This window comes from Physella acuta, unplaced genomic scaffold (assembly GCF_028476545.2).
Source record: "Physella acuta isolate Inbredline_101_S28 unplaced genomic scaffold, ASM2847654v3 ptg000144l, whole genome shotgun sequence".
NCBI lineage: Eukaryota > Metazoa > Mollusca > Gastropoda > Physidae > Physella > Physella acuta.
The window spans coordinates 1,345,866-1,368,383 of NW_026731663.1; the positions used below are offsets into that span (position 1 = coordinate 1,345,866).

General features: G+C 45.1%; 2 protein-coding genes and 1 long non-coding RNA gene across 3 annotated transcripts; 1 reads left to right on the plus strand and 2 right to left on the minus strand.

The window, feature by feature from the left end:
* Nucleotides 1-1,953, plus strand: LOC131935441 (uncharacterized). The gene has a single exon (XM_059291840.1). It carries the CDS (start codon nt 1-3, stop codon nt 1,951-1,953), a length of 1,953 nt encoding a protein of 650 aa, XP_059147823.1.
* Nucleotides 1,954-2,244: 291 nt separating this feature from the next.
* LOC131935442 (uncharacterized) lies at nt 2,245-19,234 on the minus strand. Its single transcript, XM_059291841.1, has 14 exons — nt 19,220-19,234; nt 18,657-18,839; nt 18,198-18,380; nt 17,891-18,073; nt 17,581-17,763; nt 17,218-17,400; nt 16,861-17,038; nt 8,064-8,267; nt 6,995-7,186; nt 6,605-6,747; nt 5,835-6,099; nt 4,881-5,030; nt 4,368-4,556; nt 2,245-2,546 (listed from the first exon to the last, which is right to left on the minus strand). Exons 1-14 carry the CDS (start codon nt 19,232-19,234, stop codon nt 2,266-2,268), a joined length of 2,532 nt encoding a protein of 843 aa, XP_059147824.1. The 3' UTR covers nt 2,245-2,265.
* A 1,086-nt stretch (nt 19,235-20,320) lies between these two features.
* On the minus strand, nt 20,321-21,913 carry LOC131935405 (uncharacterized). Its single transcript, XR_009385943.1, has 3 exons — nt 21,848-21,913; nt 21,237-21,719; nt 20,321-20,414 (listed from the first exon to the last, which is right to left on the minus strand). It is a non-coding gene; the product is annotated as an uncharacterized LOC131935405 (long non-coding RNA).
* Between the last annotated feature and the right edge of the window lie 605 nt (nt 21,914-22,518).

A 22,518-nucleotide genomic window follows, 5' to 3' on the forward strand; every position in this document is an offset into this window, starting at 1 on the left:
ATGTGGGTCACATCAGTGGTGGGCCTAGAGCCAGACCCCTCAATGGGGGTCACATCAGTGGTGGGCCTAGAGCCAGACCCCTCAATGTGGGTCACATCAGTGGTGAGCCTAGAGCCAGACCCCTTCAATGTGGGTCACATCAGTGGTGAGCCTAGAGCCAGACCCCTCAATGTGGGTCACATCAGAGGTGGGCCTAGAGCCAGACCCCTCAATGTGGGTCACATCAGTGGTTGGCTTTATGGGGGTCACATCAGTGGTGAGCCTAGAGCCAGACCCCTCAAAGTGGGTCACATCAGTGGTTGGCTCTATGGGGGTCACATCAGTGGTAGGCCTAGAGCCAGACCCCTCAATGTGGGTCACATCAGTGGTTGGCTTTATGGGGGTCACATCAGTGGTGAGCCTAGAGCCAGACCCCTCAAAGTGGGTCACATCAGTGGTTGGCTCTATGGGGGTCACATCAGTGGTGAGCCTAGAGCCAGACCCCTCAAGGTGGGTCACATCAGTGGTAGGCCTAGAGCCAGACCCCTCAATGTGGGTCACATCAGTGGTTGGCTTTATGGGGGTCACATCAGTGGTGAGCCTAGAGCCAGACCCCTCAAGGTGGGTCACATCAGTGGTAGGCCTAGAGCCAGACCCCTCAATGTGGGTCACATCAGTGGTTGGCTTTATGGGGGTCACATCAGTGGTGAGCCTAGAGCCAGACCCCTCAAAGTGGGTCACATCAGTGGTTGGCTTTATGGGGGTCACATCAGTGGTGAGCCTAGAGCCAGACCCCTCAATGTGGGTCACATCAGTGGTTGGCTCTATGGGGGTCACATCAGTGGTGAGCCTAGAGCCAGACCCCTCAAAGTGGGTCACATCAGTGGTTGGCTCTATGGGGGTCACATCAGTGGTGAGCCTAGAGCCAGACCCCTCAAGGTGGGTCACATCAGTGGTGGGCCTAGAGCCAGACCCCTCAAGGTGGGTCACATCAGTGGTGAGCCTAGAGCCAGACCCCTCAATGTGGGTCACATCAGTGGTTGGCTCTATGGGGGTCACATCAGTGGTAGGCCTAGAGCCAGACCCCTCAATGTGGGTCACATCAGTGGTTGGCTTTATGGGGGTCACATCAGTGGTGAGCCTAGAGCCAGACCCCTCAATGTGGGTCACATCAGTGGTTGGCTCTATGGGGGTCACATCAGTGGTAGGCCTAGAGCCAGACCCCTCAATGTGGGTCACATCAGTGGTTGGCTTTATGGGGGTCACATCAGTGGTGAGCCTAGAGCCAGACCCCTCAAAGTGGGTCACATCAGTGGTTGGCTCTATGGGGGTCACATCAGTGGTGAGCCTAGAGCCAGACCCCTCAAGGTGGGTCACATCAGTGGTTGGCTTTATGGGGGTCACATCAGTGGTAGGCCTAGAGCCAGACCCCTCAATGTGGGTCACATCAGTGGTTGGCTTTATGGGGGTCACATCAGTGGTGAGCCTAGAGCCAGACCCCTCAATGTGGGTCACATCAGTGGTGAGCCTAGAGCCAGACCCCTCAATGTGGGTCACATCAGTGGTGGGCCTAGAGCCCGACCCCCAATGTGGGTCACATCAGTGGTGGGCCTAGAGCCAGACCCCTCAATGTGGGTCACATCAGTGGTTGGCTTTATGGGGGTCACATCAGTGGTGAGCCTAGAGCCAGACCCCTCAAAGTGGGTCACATCAGTGGTTGGCTCTATGGGGGTCACATCAGTGGTAGGCCTAGAGCCAGACCCCTCAAGGTGGGTCACATCAGTGGTGGGCCTAGAGCCAGACCCCTCAATGTGGGTCACATCAGTGGTGAGCCTAGAGCCAGACCCCTCAATGTGGGTCACATCAGTGATGGGCCTAGAGCCAGACCCCTCAATGTGGGTCACATCAGTGGTTGGCTTTATGGGGGTCACATCAGTGGTAGGCCTAGAGCCAGACCCCTCAAGGTGGGTCTGATTAATCAGGAGTGGTACCACAGAGTCACCAGACCTATTATTGTTTATCTGCTAATCCCGTATTACATCTACAACAAAAACAATAGCAAAAACTGATTATCTGAGTTTGAAGAAAAAAAAACCCAAAAGCTGTCAACTGATTTATCAAAGTAATAGATTGCATTGAGCAAAACAGAGATTAAGTAGGCCTACGTGTAATATCTTTTGTGAGGGAAAGCTACTCTTTACCAACTCATACCCAACCCCATTCAACACAATTTAACAAAAAAAAAACATTCCAAACATATTAGCTTTAATTCGAACCTCTGCACCGTTACAAAGTTTGGCTAAGGGTAATCGTGTAATACTTGTTTCCTGGATCGGCCACTAGCCCTTTCCTTGTGACCAAATCATAGAGGGCGCAGTTGCTGCTCCTGCTTGTGTTACGGTACGTCAGCGAGCGACACTGGGACATGCGCGCGCATCGTGAGGCGCACTCCAGGACGGACCGGGCGAAATCAACACTGATCGGGTTCAAAACCGGGTCAGGCTGGTTGTTCTCTGAGGTCAGTTTGAATCGTTTTTCTCTCCCTATCAATGTTGCATTGCAGATGTCTGTTAAAGAAAACGAGCCGACCCGCGGCATGTAATACGCCGCGATTTAGTTGTTGTTTTTTCTACTTTTCAGTTATTCATAATTTGTGAATTCGACACTACCAAAGCTGCCACTGAAAATATTTCTTTAAAACAACTATAAGTAGCTCGTTAAGGACGATACCCCCCCCCCCCCCTCGTTAGAGTAAATTCCACTTAGTTACCCCCCCCCCCACGTTTAAAACCGTTTAAAACTAAATTATCTGCCCCTAATAGTCGTCACTAAACCCGGCTGTGTTTGTAATGTTTGTAAACATAAAGAGTGAACCACAGCTCAACAGACCATGTAGGGGTAGGGGTGGTAGGGAGAGCGTTTGCAGCTTGTTTTCTAGCGGCTCCCAGAAGAGAATTATATATATACGAGCCGGCCCGCGGCATAACATACGCCGCTATTTAGTTGTTGTTTTTTCTACTTTTCAGTAATTCATAATTTGTGAATTCGACAGTACCAACGCTGACACTGAAAATATTTCTTTAAAACACTATAAGTAGCTCGTTAAGGACCATAACCCCCCCCCCCCCCTTCCTTCCCACCCCCCTCCCCCAACCCCCCTACGTTTAAAATCGTTGGCTCTGCTTGTAAGCATTTAGAGTGAACACAGCTCACTAAAACCATGTAGGGGTGGGGAGGTAGGGAGAGCGTTTGCAGCTTGTTTTCTAACGGCTCGAAGAGGAGAATTATATATATACGAGCCGGCCCGCGGCATAACATACGCCGCTATTTAGTTGTTTCTAATTTTCAATAATTCATAATTTGTGAATTCGACAGTACCAACGCTGACACTGAAAATATTTCTTTAAAACACTATAAGTAGCTCGTTAAGGACCATAACCCCCCCCCCCTCCCCCCCCCCCCTACGTTTAAAATCGTTGGCTCTGCTTGTAAACATTTAGAGTGAACACAGCTCACTAAAACCATGTAGGGGTGGGGAGGTAGGGAGAGCGTTTGCAGCTTGTTTTCTAACGGCTCGAAGAGGAGAATTATATATATAGATATAGATAGATGATTAGCAAATTGACGAAGTTTTTCGGTGGTTGTGTCAGTACGGGGGACGGGACGGACGACGTGGCATAGTTGTTAATGACGTACTTTTTATTTCTTGTTAAAGTTGGAATTGTGGAGCCTCATGGCGCTTTTATTGGAAGCGGCTGGCTATTTGCGATGATGTGTAACAATTGGGGGGGGGGGGGGGGGGGAGGGAGTTGAGAATTGCCCTTTGAACTTCATTGCAAGTGAAGCTCAACTCACAACCCTGAAGTTTTCTGTTATCAACCCCCCCCCCCCCCCCCGTGTATCACCATTGAGTCGTAACTGTATCATTAGCCCACCCTGTGTATCACCTTTACACCTATATCCTGTGTCGTACCTGTATCGTCGTTATCCCCTTTCCCGGTGTATTACCTTTACACCTATATCCTGTACCGTACCGTTATCTTTAGCCCCCCCCCCCCCCCCGAATCACCTTTACAACTATATCCTGCACCGTACCTGTATCGTTAGCCCCACCCCGGTGTATAACCTTTACACCTATATGCTATACCGTACCTGTATCGTTGTGCCATACCTGTATCGTTAGCCCCCCCCCCCCAGTGTATAACCTTTACACCTATATCCTATACCGTACCTGTATCGTTGTGCCATACCTGTATCGTTTGCCCCCCCCTCCGGTGTATAACCTTTACACCTATATCCTATACCGTACCTGTATCGTTGTGCCATACCTGTATCGTTAGCCCCCCCCCCCCAGTGTATCACCTTTACACCTCTAACCTGTACCGTACCTGTATCGTTAGCGCCCCCGTCCGTGACGACAAGCAGGTCCAGTGTTAGACACCGCTCTTTGAAGACCGACACGGCCGTCGTGTTGTCCATGACGCCCTGAGCCACGGTGAGGCACGCCGCGCTCCCATGGTAACCCGAGTCAAAGGTCAGGCTGTTGCCAAGGTAAATAACCCCCATGGATGTCGTGGCTGGAAGGAAAAGACAGGTGAGATCAGAGACGCCCCAAGGGTCAAAGGTCAAGTTGGTACAAATGTCAGCAGCTTGCACTAATGTTGTAGCTGGAAGAGGATACGACCGACATTGTAGATGGATACGACCGACATTGTAGATGTGGGCGTAGGACTTTGTTCAGGACTCATTTAAGACTCGTTAGGTACATTGGTATATTTATTTTTATCATTACTTGCTACAAAAAAAAGTCCATAAAAATCGAAATGACTGATATAAAGGTATTGGGAAGGGGGGGGGGGTGAGCCACCCATGCCACCCCATAGAGCCGCCTTTGATCTTACCAGATGTGCGCACACAGCCCATAGGCTTGCTGACCGAGGTGTCGTTGACGTAGAGGGCGACGCTGTTGGTTATCGCAGAGTAGATGAAATAGACAACAGCCCAGGACGTCGTAGATAACATCTTAAGGGAAGTCAAGCTAAAGCAGACTCCTTGTGTCGGGAGAAAATAAAAACATGTTCTCAAACATAATGGTGTGGTTGGTTAATTGTAATGATGGATCGCTGATTTTACCGATACGCTTAGGATTAGTGATATAGTATTGCTAGGAGTTAGGATTAGGCGTAATCTTAAAAATGAAAGCACTCATGGAAACCGTTAGGGGTCATCCATAAATGACGTCACGCTTTTTAAATGATTTTTACCTCCCCCCATCCCCTCCGTCACACATCGTCACAAAAAGTTAACCCCCACCCCTAAAATGACGTCATACCTCAGCCTACAACCCCCCCCCCCCCTCAAAATTGCAGTTGAATTTTTCTTAAAACGTCAATATTTTTTCCAAAATATTGTCTGAACTCTGTCAGCATAGAGTACTTTAATAAATTACAATTACAATTTATTAAAACAGTTTTCTAAAACGCGAAATAACGTCTAAAATTAGTTTTCTAACATTGCTTTTTTATAATGCAAAAAGTGTGACGTCGCACCATCTGAACAGCCCCCCCCCCTCCCCCTAATCACACACCGTCACAAAATTACGGACCCCCCTCCCCTCTACGAGTGTGACGTCATTTATAGACGACCACCCCCCCCCCCCCCCCCCCATATCTTATTTTCAATATCTTCCAATTGGGTTATATCGTTACATAGGAGGACGATTATATTTACCAGTATCACTGATAGAAATAGGTAAAGAGTAAAGAGCGTTCCATTGTGATTAGTAGCGATACGATAAAAATAAATTCGATACCGCCCTCCCGAAGATCAGAGAAACCCCAGACTTGCATGCTCACCAAGTTTATTTCTCATCTCCAGATTTACTAAACCGGCGTTTAGGGTTAGCGTCAGCCGAGAGATTCCGTCTAGGTTTGTCGGGGAAGCCACATAATCCAAAACAACGCCCTCCATCGGGGTATCGGGCTTGATAAACATGGCGACCGTGAAGTTTCCGGCCATCGTCTGATCGGGGAAGTCAGCTTTCAGGAACGATAACTCTGACCCATCGAAGTAAACGACTGGGTTGTCTGTGAAGACGCAGTTCTCCTTGGACCTCAAGCACTTGATAAACAAATGATTTCAATAGCATTAGTTATCAAAATACTTACTTTGAAAGTTTCATCATATTATTTATATCAGCATGTATTGTATATTATTTATTTTTATATCAACATGTATTGTATATTAATTATTTTTATATCAACATGTATGTAATTTAAATATGAACTCTAAAAATGGGGATTCAAGATACTAAAACAAAAACAAAAGATAAGACTACAATGAAGTAAAACTCTAAAAAGTTCATTAAATTACAAATAGCTTGAAACGCTTCACGTAGATGAGACCAGCTACTGTGTCAGGTGTCCTACGGACAGTTTAGTAAGTTGTGCGAAGATCAAAGGTTAAAACGATCAAGGGTCGTGTTTTTATTGTAACATTTGACATCCCCTACCGTAAATACGTAAAATTTGACACGCCATACTGTAAAATACGTAAAATTTGACACGCCCCTACCGTAGAATTTGACACGCTCTACTATATAATACCTAAAACTTAACACCCTTACCGTAAAATAGGGCGGAGCAATAGGGGGCAGACCTTGTATGACTTCATATCCAAAGCTGGAGCAGTTGGACGTGTTGAGGGGCCAAATTTTTGTGATGGGTGGACCGGTGTAGTTGACCCCAACTGGACAATTGGCCTTGACCGCTGCAACAGAGCCAACCGTGTATTTTTTAAATCACCATTACAACATCAAACACTAACGACCGTTTGTTATTGTCTAGTCACCATAAGAACATCAAATACCAACGACCATTAGTTATTGTCTAGTCAACATAAAAACGCCGCTAATTAAAAACCATGTCTAAAACATAACAATAAACCACGTACTTGGGGCAGGGTTGGCCCACTGAGGTTGCTCTGCCTAAAACATAACAATAAAGCAAGCACGTACTTGGGGCAGGGTTGGGCCACTGGGCCTCTGTAAACCAGCTTGTAACCACCTGTGGATCGATATTTTTTGGTACCAAAGCGTTGAAGAACGCCAGACAGCAGACGCGACCTTGGTATTTGACCTTGCCGGCAGCCAAAGGATGGGACACGTAGACCTGACCGCGGGAGTTGAACTGTTTGGCTTTGCTGAAAGCTGGCATGGGAAATGGGAATTGTAGGTCATGGGACATGGGAATTTTAGGTCATGGGACATGTGGATTGTAGGTCATGGGACATGTGGATTGTAGGTCATGGGACATGTGGATTGTAGGTAACAGGAAATGTGGATTATAAATCATGGGAAATGTAGATTGTGGGAAATGTGGATTGCAGGTCATGGAAAATTTTGATTGTAATTCATTGCAAATGGATATTGTACATGACTGAGAAAAGATAATTGCCTTTGAAAATTTATGTTGATGTTAGTTGATAAAATACGAAATTTAGCTTAATAAATTGAATCATTGAAGAAGTAAATTGTAGTTTAGTTAGTATGAATACACATTATAGCTAAATAAAATGTGAATTGTAGGTCATGAATAAATGGGGATTGTAGGTCATGAATCAATGGGAATTGTAGGTCATGAATAAACGAAAATCATTTCTAAGGATTTGATGAGATCTAGTCACAGGGACAATTTAAATAGTGGCACACATTTTAGGCTAGTGTTCGAAACGTTATGATGAATATAAATTACATGAACATAAATGTTTAAATAATTGAAATATGAACAACCCACCACTTTTCACATGACTAAAATATAAAACATTCCACTAAACAATTAACACCCAAACCTACCTTCATCAAATTACCACCAAGCCTACTTACCACAAATTACCACCAAACCTAATTGCCACAAAAATACTACCAAGCCTACCTTCATCAAATTACCACCAATCCTTACTGATACAAATGACTGCCTATTTGTCTCAAATTAATGCCAAGCCTATTTTACCACCAAACCCACAAGCCACAATGTACCACACTTACCACAAATTACCATTAAATATATCTGCTACCACCAACCTACCTGCTGGAAGCACCTGCACCGTTTGGTTCACCTGTATGATGATGTCGCCGGTAGTTTTCTGCCGGCTCAAGATGACCACCGCCCACCTGTGGACCTGCAGGACCTCACCGGTCATCAGGACATTGACCTCGACGTTCTTGTCGTCCCGGACAGTCGCGCGCACATTCCCGCCCACCAGCTCCACCGTCATGGAGAGTACCACATCTAGTCAGTACACAATGGGACACATGGTCAGTACACAATGTACAACTGGTCAGTACACAATGTACAACTGGTCAGTACACAATGGGACATCTGGTCAGTACACAATGGGACATCTGGTCAGTACACAATGGGACATCTGGTCAGTACACAATGGACAGGTCAGTACACAATGGGACATCTGGTCAGTACACAATGGGACATATGGTCAGTACACAATGGACAGGTCAGTACACAATGTACAACTGGTCAGTACACAATGTACATCTGGTCAGTACACAATGTACAACTGGTCAGTACACAATGGGCAGGTCAGTACACAATGTACAACTGGTCAGTACACAATGTACATCTGGTCAGTACACAATGTACAACTGGTCAGTACACAATGTACAACTGGTCAGTACACAATGGGACATCTGGTCAGTACACAATGGGACATCTGGTCAGTACACAATGGGACATCTGGTCAGTACACAATGGGACATCTGGTCAGTACACAATGGGACATCTGGTCAGTACACAATGGGACATCTGGTCAGTACACAATGTACAACTGGTCAGTACACAATGGGACATCTGGTCAGTACACAATGTACAACTGGTCAGTACACAATGTACAACTGGTCAGTACACAATGGGACATCTGGTCAGTACACAATGGGACATCTGGTCAGTACACAATGGGACATCTGGTCAGTACACAATGTACAACTGGTCAGTACACAATGGGACATCTGGTCAGTACACAATGGGACATCTGGTCAGTACACAATGGGACATCTGGTCAGTACACAATGGGACATCTGGTCAGTACACAATGTACAACTGGTCAGTACACAATGGGACATCTGGTCAGTACACAATGTACAACTGGTCAGTACACAATGTACAACTGGTCAGTACACAATGGGACATCTGGTCAGTACACAATGGGACATCTGGTCAGTACACAATGGGACATCTGGTCAGTACACAATGGGACATCTGGTCAGTACACAATGGGACATCTGGTCAGTACACAATGGACAGGTCAGTACACAATGGGACAACTGGTCAGTACACAATGGGACATCTGGTCAGTACACAATGGGACATCTGGTCAGTACACAATGGGACATCTGGTCAGTACACAATGTACAACTGGTCAGTACACAATGGGACATTTGGTCAGTACACAATGGGACATCTGGTCAGTACACAATGGGACATCTGGTCAGTACACAATGGGACATCTGGTCAGTACACAATGTACAACTGGTCAGTACACAATGTACAACTGGTCAGTACACAATGGGACATCTGGTCAGTACACAATGTACAACTGGTCAGTACACAATGTACAACTGATCAGTACACAATGGGACATCTGGTCAGTACACAATGGGACATCTGGTCAGTACACAATGGGACATCTGGTCAGTACACAATGTACAACTGGTCAGTACACAATGGGACATCTGGTCAGTACACAATGGGACATCTGGTCAGTACACAATGGACATCTGGTCAGTACACAATGGGACATCTGGTCAGTACACAATGGGACATCTGGTCAGTACACAATGGGACATCTGGTCAGTACACAATGGGACATCTGGTCAGTACACAATAGGACATCTGGTCAGTACTCAATGGGACATCTGGTCAGTACACAATGGGACATCTGGTCAGTACACAATGGGACATCTGGTCAGTACACAATGGACAGGTCAGCACACAATGGGACATCTGGTCAGTACACAATGGGACATCTGGTCAGTACACAATGGGACATCTGGTCAGTACACAATGTACAACTGGTCAGTACACAATGGGACATCTGGTCAGTACACAATGTACAACTGGTCAGTACACAATGTACAACTGGTCAGTACACAATGGGACATCTGGTCGGTACACAATGGGACATCTGGTCAGTACACAATGGGACATCTGGTCAGTACACAATGGGACAACTGGTCAGTACACAATGGGACATCTGGTCAGTACACAATGTACAACTGGTCAGTACACAATGTACAACTGGTCAGTACACAATGGGACATCTGGTCAGTACACAATGTACAACTGGTCAGTACACAATGTACAACTGGTCAGTACACAATGGGACATCTGGTCAGTACACAATGGGACATCTGGTCAGTACATAATGGGACATCTGGTCAGTACACAATGTACAACTGGTCAGTACACAATGTACAACTGGTCAGTACACAATGGGACATCTGGTCAGTACACAATGGGACAGCTGGTCAGTACACAATGGGACATCTGGTCAGTACACAATGGGACATCTGGTCAGTACACAATGTACAACTGGTCAGTACACAATGGGACATCTGGTCAGTACACAATGTACAACTGGTCAGTACACAATGGGACAGCTGGTCAGTACACAATGGGACATCTGGTCAGTACACAATGGGACATCTGGTCAGTACACGATGGGACATCTGGTCAGTACACAATGGGACAGCTGGGCAGTACATAATGGGACATCTGGTCAGTACACAATGGGACATCTGGTCAGTACACAATGTACAACTGGTCAGTACACAATGGGACATCTGGTCAGTACACAATGAGACATCTGGTCAGTACACAATCGACAGGTCAGTACACAATGGGACATCTGGTCAGTACACAATGTACAACTGGTCAGTACACAATGGGACAGCTGGTCAGTACACAATGGGACATCTGGTCAGTACACAATGGGACATCTGGTCAGTACACGATGGGACATCTGGTCAGTACACAATGGGACAGCTGGGCAGTACATAATGGGACATCTGGTCAGTACACAATGGGACATCTGGTCAGTACACAATGTACAACTGGTCAGTACACAATGTACAACTGGTCAGTACACAATGGACATCTGGTCAGTACACAATGTACAACTGGTCAGTACACAATGTACAACTGTTCAGTACACAATGGACATCTGGTCAGTACACAATGGGACATCTGGTCAGTACACAATGGGACAGCTGGTCAGTACACAATGGGACATCTGGTCAGTACACAATGGGACATCTGGTCAGTACACAATGTACAACTGGTCAGTACACAATGGGACAGCTGGTCAGTACACAATGGGACATCTGGTCAGTACACAATGGGACATCTGGTCAGTACACAATGTACAACTGGTCAGTACACAATGGGACATTTGGTCAGTACACAATGGGACATCTGGTCAGTACACAATGGGACATCTGGTCAGTACACAATGGGACATCTGGTCAGTACACAATGTACAACTGGTCAGTACACAATGTACAACTGGTCAGTACACAATGGGACATCTGGTCAGTACACAATGTACAACTGGTCAGTACACAATGTACAACTGATCAGTACACAATGGGACATCTGGTCAGTACACAATGGGACATCTGGTCAGTACACAATGGGACATCTGGTCAGTACACAATGTACAACTGGTCAGTACACAATGGGACATCTGGTCAGTACACAATGGGACATCTGGTCAGTACACAATGGACATCTGGTCAGTACACAATGGGACATCTGGTCAGTACACAATGGGACATCTGGTCAGTACACAATGGGACATCTGGTCAGTACACAATGGGACATCTGGTCAGTACACAATAGGACATCTGGTCAGTACTCAATGGGACATCTGGTCAGTACACAATGGGACATCTGGTCAGTACACAATGGGACATCTGGTCAGTACACAATGGACAGGTCAGCACACAATGGGACATCTGGTCAGTACACAATGGGACATCTGGTCAGTACACAATGGGACATCTGGTCAGTACACAATGTACAACTGGTCAGTACACAATGGGACATCTGGTCAGTACACAATGTACAACTGGTCAGTACACAATGTACAACTGGTCAGTACACAATGGGACATCTGGTCGGTACACAATGGGACATCTGGTCAGTACACAATGGGACATCTGGTCAGTACACAATGGGACAACTGGTCAGTACACAATGGGACATCTGGTCAGTACACAATGTACAACTGGTCAGTACACAATGTACAACTGGTCAGTACACAATGGGACATCTGGTCAGTACACAATGTACAACTGGTCAGTACACAATGTACAACTGGTCAGTACACAATGGGACATCTGGTCAGTACACAATGGGACATCTGGTCAGTACATAATGGGACATCTGGTCAGTACACAATGTACAACTGGTCAGTACACAATGTACAACTGGTCAGTACACAATGGGACATCTGGTCAGTACACAATGGGACAGCTGGTCAGTACACAATGGGACATCTGGTCAGTACACAATGGGACATCTGGTCAGTACACAATGTACAACTGGTCAGTACACAATGGGACATCTGGTCAGTACACAATGTACAACTGGTCAGTACACAATGGGACAGCTGGTCAGTACACAATGGGACATCTGGTCAGTACACAATGGGACATCTGGTCAGTACACGATGGGACATCTGGTCAGTACACAATGGGACAGCTGGGCAGTACATAATGGGACATCTGGTCAGTACACAATGGGACATCTGGTCAGTACACAATGTACAACTGGTCAGTACACAATGGGACATCTGGTCAGTACACAATGAGACATCTGGTCAGTACACAATCGACAGGTCAGTACACAATGGGACATCTGGTCAGTACACAATGTACAACTGGTCAGTACACAATGGGACAGCTGGTCAGTACACAATGGGACATCTGGTCAGTACACAATGGGACATCTGGTCAGTACACGATGGGACATCTGGTCAGTACACAATGGGACAGCTGGGCAGTACATAATGGGACATCTGGTCAGTACACAATGGGACATCTGGTCAGTACACAATGTACAACTGGTCAGTACACAATGTACAACTGGTCAGTACACAATGGACATCTGGTCAGTACACAATGTACAACTGGTCAGTACACAATGTACAACTGTTCAGTACACAATGGACATCTGGTCAGTACACAATGGGACATCTGGTCAGTACACAATGGGACAGCTGGTCAGTACACAATGGGACATCTGGTCAGTACACAATGGGACATCTGGTCAGTACACAATGTACAACTGGTCAGTACACAATTGGACATCTGGTCAGTACACAATGTACAACTGGTCAGTACACAATGGGACAGCTGGTCAGTACACAATGGGACATCTGGTCAGTACACAATGGGACATCTGGTCAGTACACGATGGGACATCTGGTCAGTACACAATGGGACAGCTGGGCAGTACATAATGGGACATCTGGTCAGTACACAATGGGACATCTGGTCAGTACATAATGGGACATCTGGTCAGTACACAATGTACAACTGGTCAGTACACAATGGGACATCTGGTCAGTACACAATGGGACATCTGGTCAGTACACAATGGGACATCTGGTCAGTACACGATGGGACATCTGGTCAGTACACAATGGGACAGCTGGGCAGTACATAATGGGACATCTGGTCAGTACACAATGGGACATCTGGTCAGTACACAATGGGACATCTGGTCAGTACACAATGTACAACTGGTCAGTACACAATGGGACAGCTGGTCAGTACATAATGGGACATCTGGTCAGTACACAATGTACAACTAGTCAGTACACAATGGACATCTGGTCAGTACACAATGGGCATCTGGTCAGTACACAATGGGACATCTGGTCAGTACACAATGGGACAGCTGGGCAGTACATAATGGGACATCTGGTCAGTACACAATGGGACATCTGGTCAGTACACAATGGGACATCTGGTCAGTACACAATGGGACATCTGGTCAGTACACAATGGGACAGCTGGTCAGTACACAATGGGACATCTGGTCAGTACACAATGGGACATCTGGTCAGTACACAATGTACAACTGGTCAGTACACAATGTACAATTGGTCAGTACACAATGGGACATCTGGTCAGTACACAATGGGACATCTGGTCAGTACACAATGTACAACTGGTCAGTACACAATGGGACATCTGGTCAGTACACAATGGGACAGCTGGGCAGTACATAATGGGACATCTGGTCAGTACACAATGGGACATCTGGTCAGTATACAATGGGACATCTGGTCAGTACACAATGTACAACTGGTCAGTACACAATGTACAATTGGTCAGTACACAATGGGACATCTGGTCAGTACACAATGGGACATCTGGTCAGTACACAATGGGACATCTGGTCAGTACACAATGGGACATCTGGTCAGTACACAATGGGACATCTGGTCAGTACACAATGTACAACTGGTCAGTACACAATGGGACATCTGGTCAGTACACAATGGGACATCTGGTCAGTACACAATGGGACATCTGGTCAGTACACAATGGGACAGCTGGTCAGTACACAATGGGACATCTGGTCAGTACACAATGGGACATCTGGTCAGTACACAATGGGACATCTGGTCAGTACACAATGGGACATCTGGTCAGTACACAATGGGACAGCTGGTCAGTACACAATGGGACATCTGGTCAGTACACAATGGGACATCTGGTCAGTACACAATAGGACATCTGGTCAGTACACAATGGGACATCTGGTCAGTACACAGTGGGACATCTGGTCAGTACATAATGGGACATCTGGTCAGTACACAATGGGACATCTGGTCAGTACACAATGTACAACTGGTCAGTACACAATGTGACATCTGGTCAGTACACAATGGGACATCTGGTGTCTGGTCTTACCTGTCTTATTTGTTGGAAATGGCTTACCAGTCTCACTAAACCACCAAGCAAACCACCAGTTTATCCACTAACCAAACTACCAACTAAACCACCAACTTAACCACAATTAAATTACCAAATTAAACTATCAACTATACCACCTACCAAACAACCAATTAAACTACTAACTAAGCCATGAAACAAACTATTAACTAAACCACAAAATTAACCACAAAACAAGCAGTGTTTCTTCCAGACTTTTTTCTCCGGGGGGGGGGGGGGGGTACTTGAAATTTTCGGGGGGTGTGGGGGGCGATCAACATTTTTCGGCGGGGGGCGGACACTAGTAAAAGTGTATGTTTACTATATAAAATCCATCTCGTTCGGGGGGGGGGGGGTGTAAACTCTGAAAACAAGCCACCAAACTTTGTAAAAATATGGCAAGCGATAAAACTATGGTTACATTTGCAGAAAATTAAAGCTGTTTGGGAACCATCGATCACACTCATTTTGAATTAGTTTATCAATTCAAATATTGAAAAAAACAACCGCCCTAAACCCCTCCTTGAAGTCAACCGGAGTGGCCAGGGAAAGTAAAACAATAGAAGTCTAATGGGAGCGTTATCTAATTCTACTAAGTTCCACTCGATGTATTGTGTTTACTCAGATTTTGATAAAGACTTAATGCATGAGCTGATAAAGTTTTTTGAGATCCTAATTTCTTTTTAGCTGTTAGGGCTGCATCTAAGTTATTTTTGCCAGGCATTTCATTCAACTACTTACTCATTTACTGGGACCTCACGTCAACCACAAACTTTGTCCAAACCTTAAACCAATATATATTTCTAGCTGTAACATTTGTAACTTTAAAATAAAGGGACTGCCCCATTACCTCTCTATTACCTCTTGATTACCTCTCTATTACTTCTCTATTAACTTCTATTACCTCTCTATTATCGCTCTATTACCTCTTGATTACCTCTCTATTACTTCTCTATTAACTTCTATTACCTCTCTATTACCTCTCTATTACCTCTCTATTACCTCTCTATTACCTCTCTATTACCTCTCTACTACCTCTCTATTACCTCTCTATTACCTCTCTACTACCTCTCTATTACCTCTCTATTACCTCTCTATTACCTCTCTATTACCTCTCTATTACCTCTCTATTACCTCTCTACTACCTCTCTATTACCTCTCTATTACCTCTCTACTACCTCTCTATTACCTCTCTACTACCTCTCTATTACCTCTCTACTACCTCTCTATTACCTCTCTACTACCTCTCTATTACCCTGCTGTCAAACATAGCGTACCTACGTGAGGAGCCGGATGTTGGCCCGAAAGACACTTGCCTGAAGGCCGTTTGTCCGAAGGCCGATTGTCCGAAAGCCGATTGTCCGAAAGCCGTTTTCCAGAATGGACGTTTGCCCGTATTTGACAAATGTCTGGAATGACGTTATGCCGAATGAAACAAACTTCCAAATGAACGTTTTCCTGAGTGAGACAAATACCCGAAAGATACTTGCCCGATGGTCGTTTCTGGCGTTTGTCGCATTCCGGCAGAGTTTCTTCCAGGCATCTCTTCGGGGGAGCTCCCCCCGAAAAAAATTTACCGCCCCCCCCCCCGAACGAAATGAAATTTTATATAATTTATATAGAAAATATATACTTTTAACAGAGTCCGCCCCCCCCCCCCCGAAGAAAGTCTACCGCCCCCCCCGAAAATTCCAAGTGCCCCCCCCCCCCGGAGAAAAAAGTCTGGAAGAAACACTGCATTCCGGCAAATGTCCATTCCGGCAAACGTCCATTCCGGCTAACGTTAATTCAGGAATACTGCCTTCGAGCAAACGGCATTAGGGCAAGCGTCTTCCGGGCATTTGCCATAGACCAGGACCTACCTGGCAACTTTTTGTCGGCCAGATATTCGATGACCACACCGTCCAGACTGTAGGGGTACAGGTAGAAGACCAGCCCCATGTCGTCCCACAGGTCGCAGCAGTTCATGTCCATATTGGCAAAGTTCTGGCTGTCGCTGTCAAACACCATCACGTTGTAGCCCAGCTCTGGGGGACCCGCCTGAAACAGGGGATCTTAGAGTACAATCTTTGTTTGGTTTGGGGGCCCAGCCTGAAACAGGGGACCTTAGAGTACAATCTTTGTTTGGTTTGGGGGGTCCCGCCTGAAACAGGGGATCTTAGAGTACAATCTTTGTTTGGTTTGGGGGGCCCCGCCTGAAACAGGGGATCTTAGAGTACAATCTTTGTTTGGTTTGGGGGGTCCCGCCTGAAACAGGGGATCTTAGAGTACAATATTTGTTTGGTTTGGGGGGTCCCGCCTAAAACAGGGGATCTTAGAGTACAATCTTTGTTTGGTTTGGGGGCTCCGCCTGAAACAGGGGGTCTTAGAGTACAATCTTTGTTTGGTTTGGGGGGTCCCGCCTGAAACAGGGGATCTTAGAGTACAATCTTTGTTTGGTTTGGGGGGTCCCGCCTGAAACAGGGGATCTTAGAGTACAATCTTTGTTTGGTTTGGGGGGGTCCCGCCTAAAACAGGGGATCTTAGAGTACAATCTTTGTTTGGTTTGGGGGCTCCGCCTGAAACAGGGGGTCTTAGAGTACAATCTTTGTTTGGTTTGGGGGGTCCCGCCTGAAACAGGGGATCTTAGAGTACAATCTTTGTTTGGTTTGGGGGGTCCCGCCTGAAACAGGGGGTCTTAGAGTACAATCTTTGTTTGGTTTGGGGGCTCCGCCTGAAACAGGGGGTCTTAGAGTACAATCTTTGTTTGGTTTGGGGGGTCCCGCCTGAAACAGGGGATCTTAGAGTACAATCTTTGTTTGGTTTGGGGGGTCCCGCCTGAAACAGGGGGTCTTAGAGTATAATCTTTGTTTGGTTTGGGGGCCCCGCCTGAAACAGGGGATCTTAGAGTACAATCTTTGTTTGGTTTGGGGGGTCCCGCCTGAAACAGGGGATCTTAGAGTACAATCTTTGTTTGGTTTGGGGGGTCCCGCCTGAAACAGGGGATCTTAGAGTACAATCTTTGTTTGGTTTGGGGGCCCCGCCTGAAACAGGGGATCTTAGAGTACAATCTTTGTTTGGTTTGGGGGGTCCCGCCTGAAACAGGGGATCTTAGAGTACAATCTTTGTTTGGTTTGGGGGGTCCCGCCTGAAACAGGGGGTCTTAGAGTACAATCTTTGTTTGGTTTGGGGGGGTCTGAAACAGGGGATCTTAGAGTACAATCTTTGTTTGGTTTGGGGGGTCCCGCCTGAAACAGGGGATCTTAGAGTACAATCTTTGTTTGGTTTGGGGGGTCCCGCCTGAAACAGGGGATCTTAGAGTACAATCTTTGTTTGGTTTGGGGGCCCCGCCTGAAACAGGGGATCTTAGAGTACAATCTTTGTTTGGTTTGGGGGGTCCCGCCTGAAACAGGGGATCTTAGAGTACAATCTTTGTTTGGTTTGGGGGGTCCCGCCTGAAACAGGGGATCTTAGAGTACAATCTTTGTTTGGTTTGGGGGGTCCCGCCTGAAACAGGGGATCTTAGAGTACAATCTTTGTTTGATTTGGGGGGGTCTGAAACAGGGGATCTTAAGGTACAATCTTTGTTTTGTTTGGGGGGCCCTGTCTGAAACAAAGGAATCTTTAGGTACAATGTTTGATTTGGGGGCCCCTTCTGAAACAGGGGATCTTAAAGTACAATCTTTGTTTGGTTTGGGGGGTCCCGCCTGAAACAGGGGATCTTAGAGTACAATCTTTGTTTGGTTTGGGGGGTCCCGCCTGAAACAGGGGATCTTAGAGTACAATCTTTGTTTGGTTTGGGGGCCCCGCCTGAAACAGGGGATCTTAGAGTACAATCTTTGTTTGGTTTGGGGGGTCCCGCCTGAAACAGGGGATCTTAGAGTACAATCTTTGTTTGGTTTGGGGGGTCCCGCCTGAAACAGGGGATCTTAGAGTACAATCTTTGTTTGGTTTGGGGGGTCCCGCCTGAAACAGGGGATCTTAGAGTACAATCTTTGTTTGATTTGGGGGGGTCTGAAACAGGGGATCTTAAGGTACAATCTTTGTTTTGTTTGGGGGGCCCTGTCTGAAACAAAGGAATCTTTAGGTACAATGTTTGATTTGGGGGCCCCTTCTGAAACAGGGGATCTTAAAGTACAATCTTTGTTTGGTTGGGGGTCCCGTATCAAATATGTGAATGTAAGATTCAATGACTGTTTTAGGGTTTAGGGGCCCCGTTTGCAGTATTAGATCTTAGTGTACCATTTTGTTTGTCATAGTTTGTGGCTGTCTGAAACAGGCGATTCAATGATTTTAATGCTGGTTTTATTTGAAGTTTATCTATTTCACTTTTATTTCACTTTATTTGTAAGCGATTAAATATCTAAATTTGTCAAAAATGTTTAATTAGGATGGAAATTTTTGAGCCCATTACACAAAATGTTTTTTTTTTATATCTGGCTGATGAATACACTAAAAATGAAAACTTAGTATTTCAACAGGAAGTTCGCATGCAAACTTGGCTAGTTAAGTTTACTTAAGTTTGTGTTAAATAATCAAAATAATTATTTGCTTGTGGACGTGTAAGATCTTCATGAGAATGTTCGTGGTTGTAAAGGTAAAATAAACCGGGAGTGATCTCCCCTAAACTTTCTCGAATATTCTTATATAAAATAACAGGGGATGGGAACTCGGGCTATAGACATGATTTTTAATCCATTTTAAATACTTAAAGTTTTAAAAATAGAATAAAATCTCGTAGACAGATTAATTGCACACAAAGTGAACGCCAAATAAAAAAGCGTATAATAGTGCGCAATATTATTAGTACTTTAAAAATTTACATTAGTTTTTTGAGAAATGGGAAGTAGCGTAAATTACTACTTCCAGTCAACGGAAATTACTCAAAATTTAACAGAAGGTAGAGAATATTAGATCTTTTACTTACATGTGAAATTTCATTTATCTATCTGAAATAGTACTCAAGTTATAGGCTTTTGAAAAATTCAAAGTAGGAAAAGTACCACTTCCGGTTATCGGAAATCGCTCAAAAGTTGATACGGATCTACGATTTTGATAAAATACTTATATATGAAATTTCATCAACCTAGCTGTAACGGTACTCAAGTTATCGTGTTTACACACGGACAGACAGACAGACAGACACACAGACACACAGACATACGGACAAGATTGCAAAATTATGTTTTTCCGTATCAGTGAGGTGTAAAACGTCGAGATTTGTAAAAATCTCGATTTTTTTTTTGCACGATTACAAGACTTTCTCTATACTTCGTATATACGAGAAAGTAAAAATGAATGTTACTCACGCCAAGAAGCGGACAGGATCCTTTCTTTGGCTTCTTGGCGTCCTGGTTACGTACCATCTCAAAGGCTACCGTCTTCTGGGACAGGGGCCACAGGTAGGTCATCGTGGGGTTATCACTCTGGACACTTCCTGCGTGAGACATGGGGGAGGTTAGTGGGAGAGGTTAGTGGGAGAGGTTAGTGGGAGAGGTTAGTGGGAGAGGTTAGTGGGAGAGGTTAGTGGGAGAGGTTAGTGGGAGAGGTTAGTGGGAGAGGTTAGTGGGAGAGGTTAGTGGGAGAGGTTAGTGGGAGAGGTTAGTGGGAGAGGTTAGTGGGAGAGGTTAGTGGGAGAGGTTAGTGGGAGAGGTTAGTGGGAGAGGTTAGTGGGAGAGGTTAGTGGGAGAGGTTAGTGGGAGAGGTTAATGGGAGAGGTTAGTGGGAGAGGTTGAAGAGGTTAGTGGGAGAGGTCAGTGGGAGAGTTAGTGGAAGAGGTTAGTGGGAGAGGTTAGTGGGAGAGGTTAGTGGGAGAGTTAGTGGAAGAGGTTAGTGGGAGAGGTTACTGGAAGTAGTGCTGATAAGTAATTGGCGAGAGTTGGGTTAAAGATAAGGGTTCGTTTAGAGAGTTAGATATAGATTATGTGTTCGGGTAGGGTTCCGAGTAGTGTTGTACATTATCAGAGTTTCTTCCAGGCATCTCTTCGCGAAGAAAGTCTACTGCCCCCCCCCCCCCGAACGAGATGGATTTTATATAGTAAACATACACTTTTACTAGTGTCCGCCCCCCCCCCCCCCGAAAAATGTTGACCGCCCCCCCCCCCTCCGAAAATATCAAGTGCCCCCCCCCCCCCCTCCGGAGAAAAAAGTCTGGAAGAAACTCTGTACATTATGTTGTACATAAAACTTACCGTTTAAAAAAGATCACGTTGATCCTCTAAACTTTGTGAATACATCAATGCATGAAATGTTTACTCACCATAATAACAAACTGTGAAACAGAAAACTATTGAAGCGTGAAGGCAGGAGCTCCCGTGTACGAATTTCATCATGGCGCAATTTAGCTCCCAATCAAATTAATTAGGCCCTACATTTAGATTTATTAGAAAACTGACGTTTATAAAACAAAATCTAAACCCTAACACAATTTTTCCAGAAGTTTGTGTAATAAAATTAATGTATAAAATATTAGTCAAGACGTCGTGCCGTTTCTCTGTGCGCCATCAGCAAGGAGCGGGTATGAAATGTCAACATACGTTTATATTTTGCTCGAAAAAATCTGCGACTTTGTGTCCAGCGCATTGAACTTCTCTATTGATGTGAATCGGCGGCTTTATCCAGACTTGCATTTGATTTAACTCCAGGGTTCGGTTCTCCGGATCGCTTTGATCAGCGCGTCCTTTGTTCCGTGGTGGCCCCTGGTTCCTGTACTTCCTGTGGTCTGGCGCGGTGCATTGTGGTCCTGAGAAAACAAAACAATCGTTGGCTGATTTATTCCATTGATAACAATACTGTTCCAAATTTAATATGATTAATACATTGATAGCACTACGCTGCCCGCCTCGGTCTATTTTCAAACAATTTATTAACCCCATATAATCTGAACTTTTTCGATTACAAAACGGAACGTTTTTTCCGTCTTTGATTCTATTTCTGTATTGCAAAAAATAGGGTTAAAATATTTATTCTAAGAGTACATAATTGAAAAAAAAAAAGCATCATCGCATCAAACAAACAAAAGAAATAAGATAATGTTTTGTCATTTTTATTTGGGCCTAAGTTTTTGCATTACATATATCTATACTTTATCTATACTTTATTATATAAAATAACAAATATCCAAGTTGTGCAATGCCATAAGTTTCAGTGCTATCGAGCAAAGACTTTCCAGGCTTTTGCCAAGATCTGTATTTTAGCATTCAGCAGAGTATTAAATGAACCATTAGCGTGGTTTTAAAATGTTTTGAAATAGCCGCAATCGTCCTATTTAAATACAACTTTGCATGGAATAATTGAAATGTTTTGAAATATTTTGAAGTAACGAAAATAGTCCAGTTTTTGTCATTAGTTGGTGTTCAATTTTACACAGGGCAGCTAAAGCCTTTTTTCTTATTCGAATTTATTTTTTCTGTTTCTTCAAAGCATTTAATCCAAGCATATTTCTGTACAAATTAGCTCAAACATAGCTTCACCAGTTGATGAGAATGCAGGTTAATTGCTACAAAATTATGCGACAATACTTTTAATAATTACACACACAG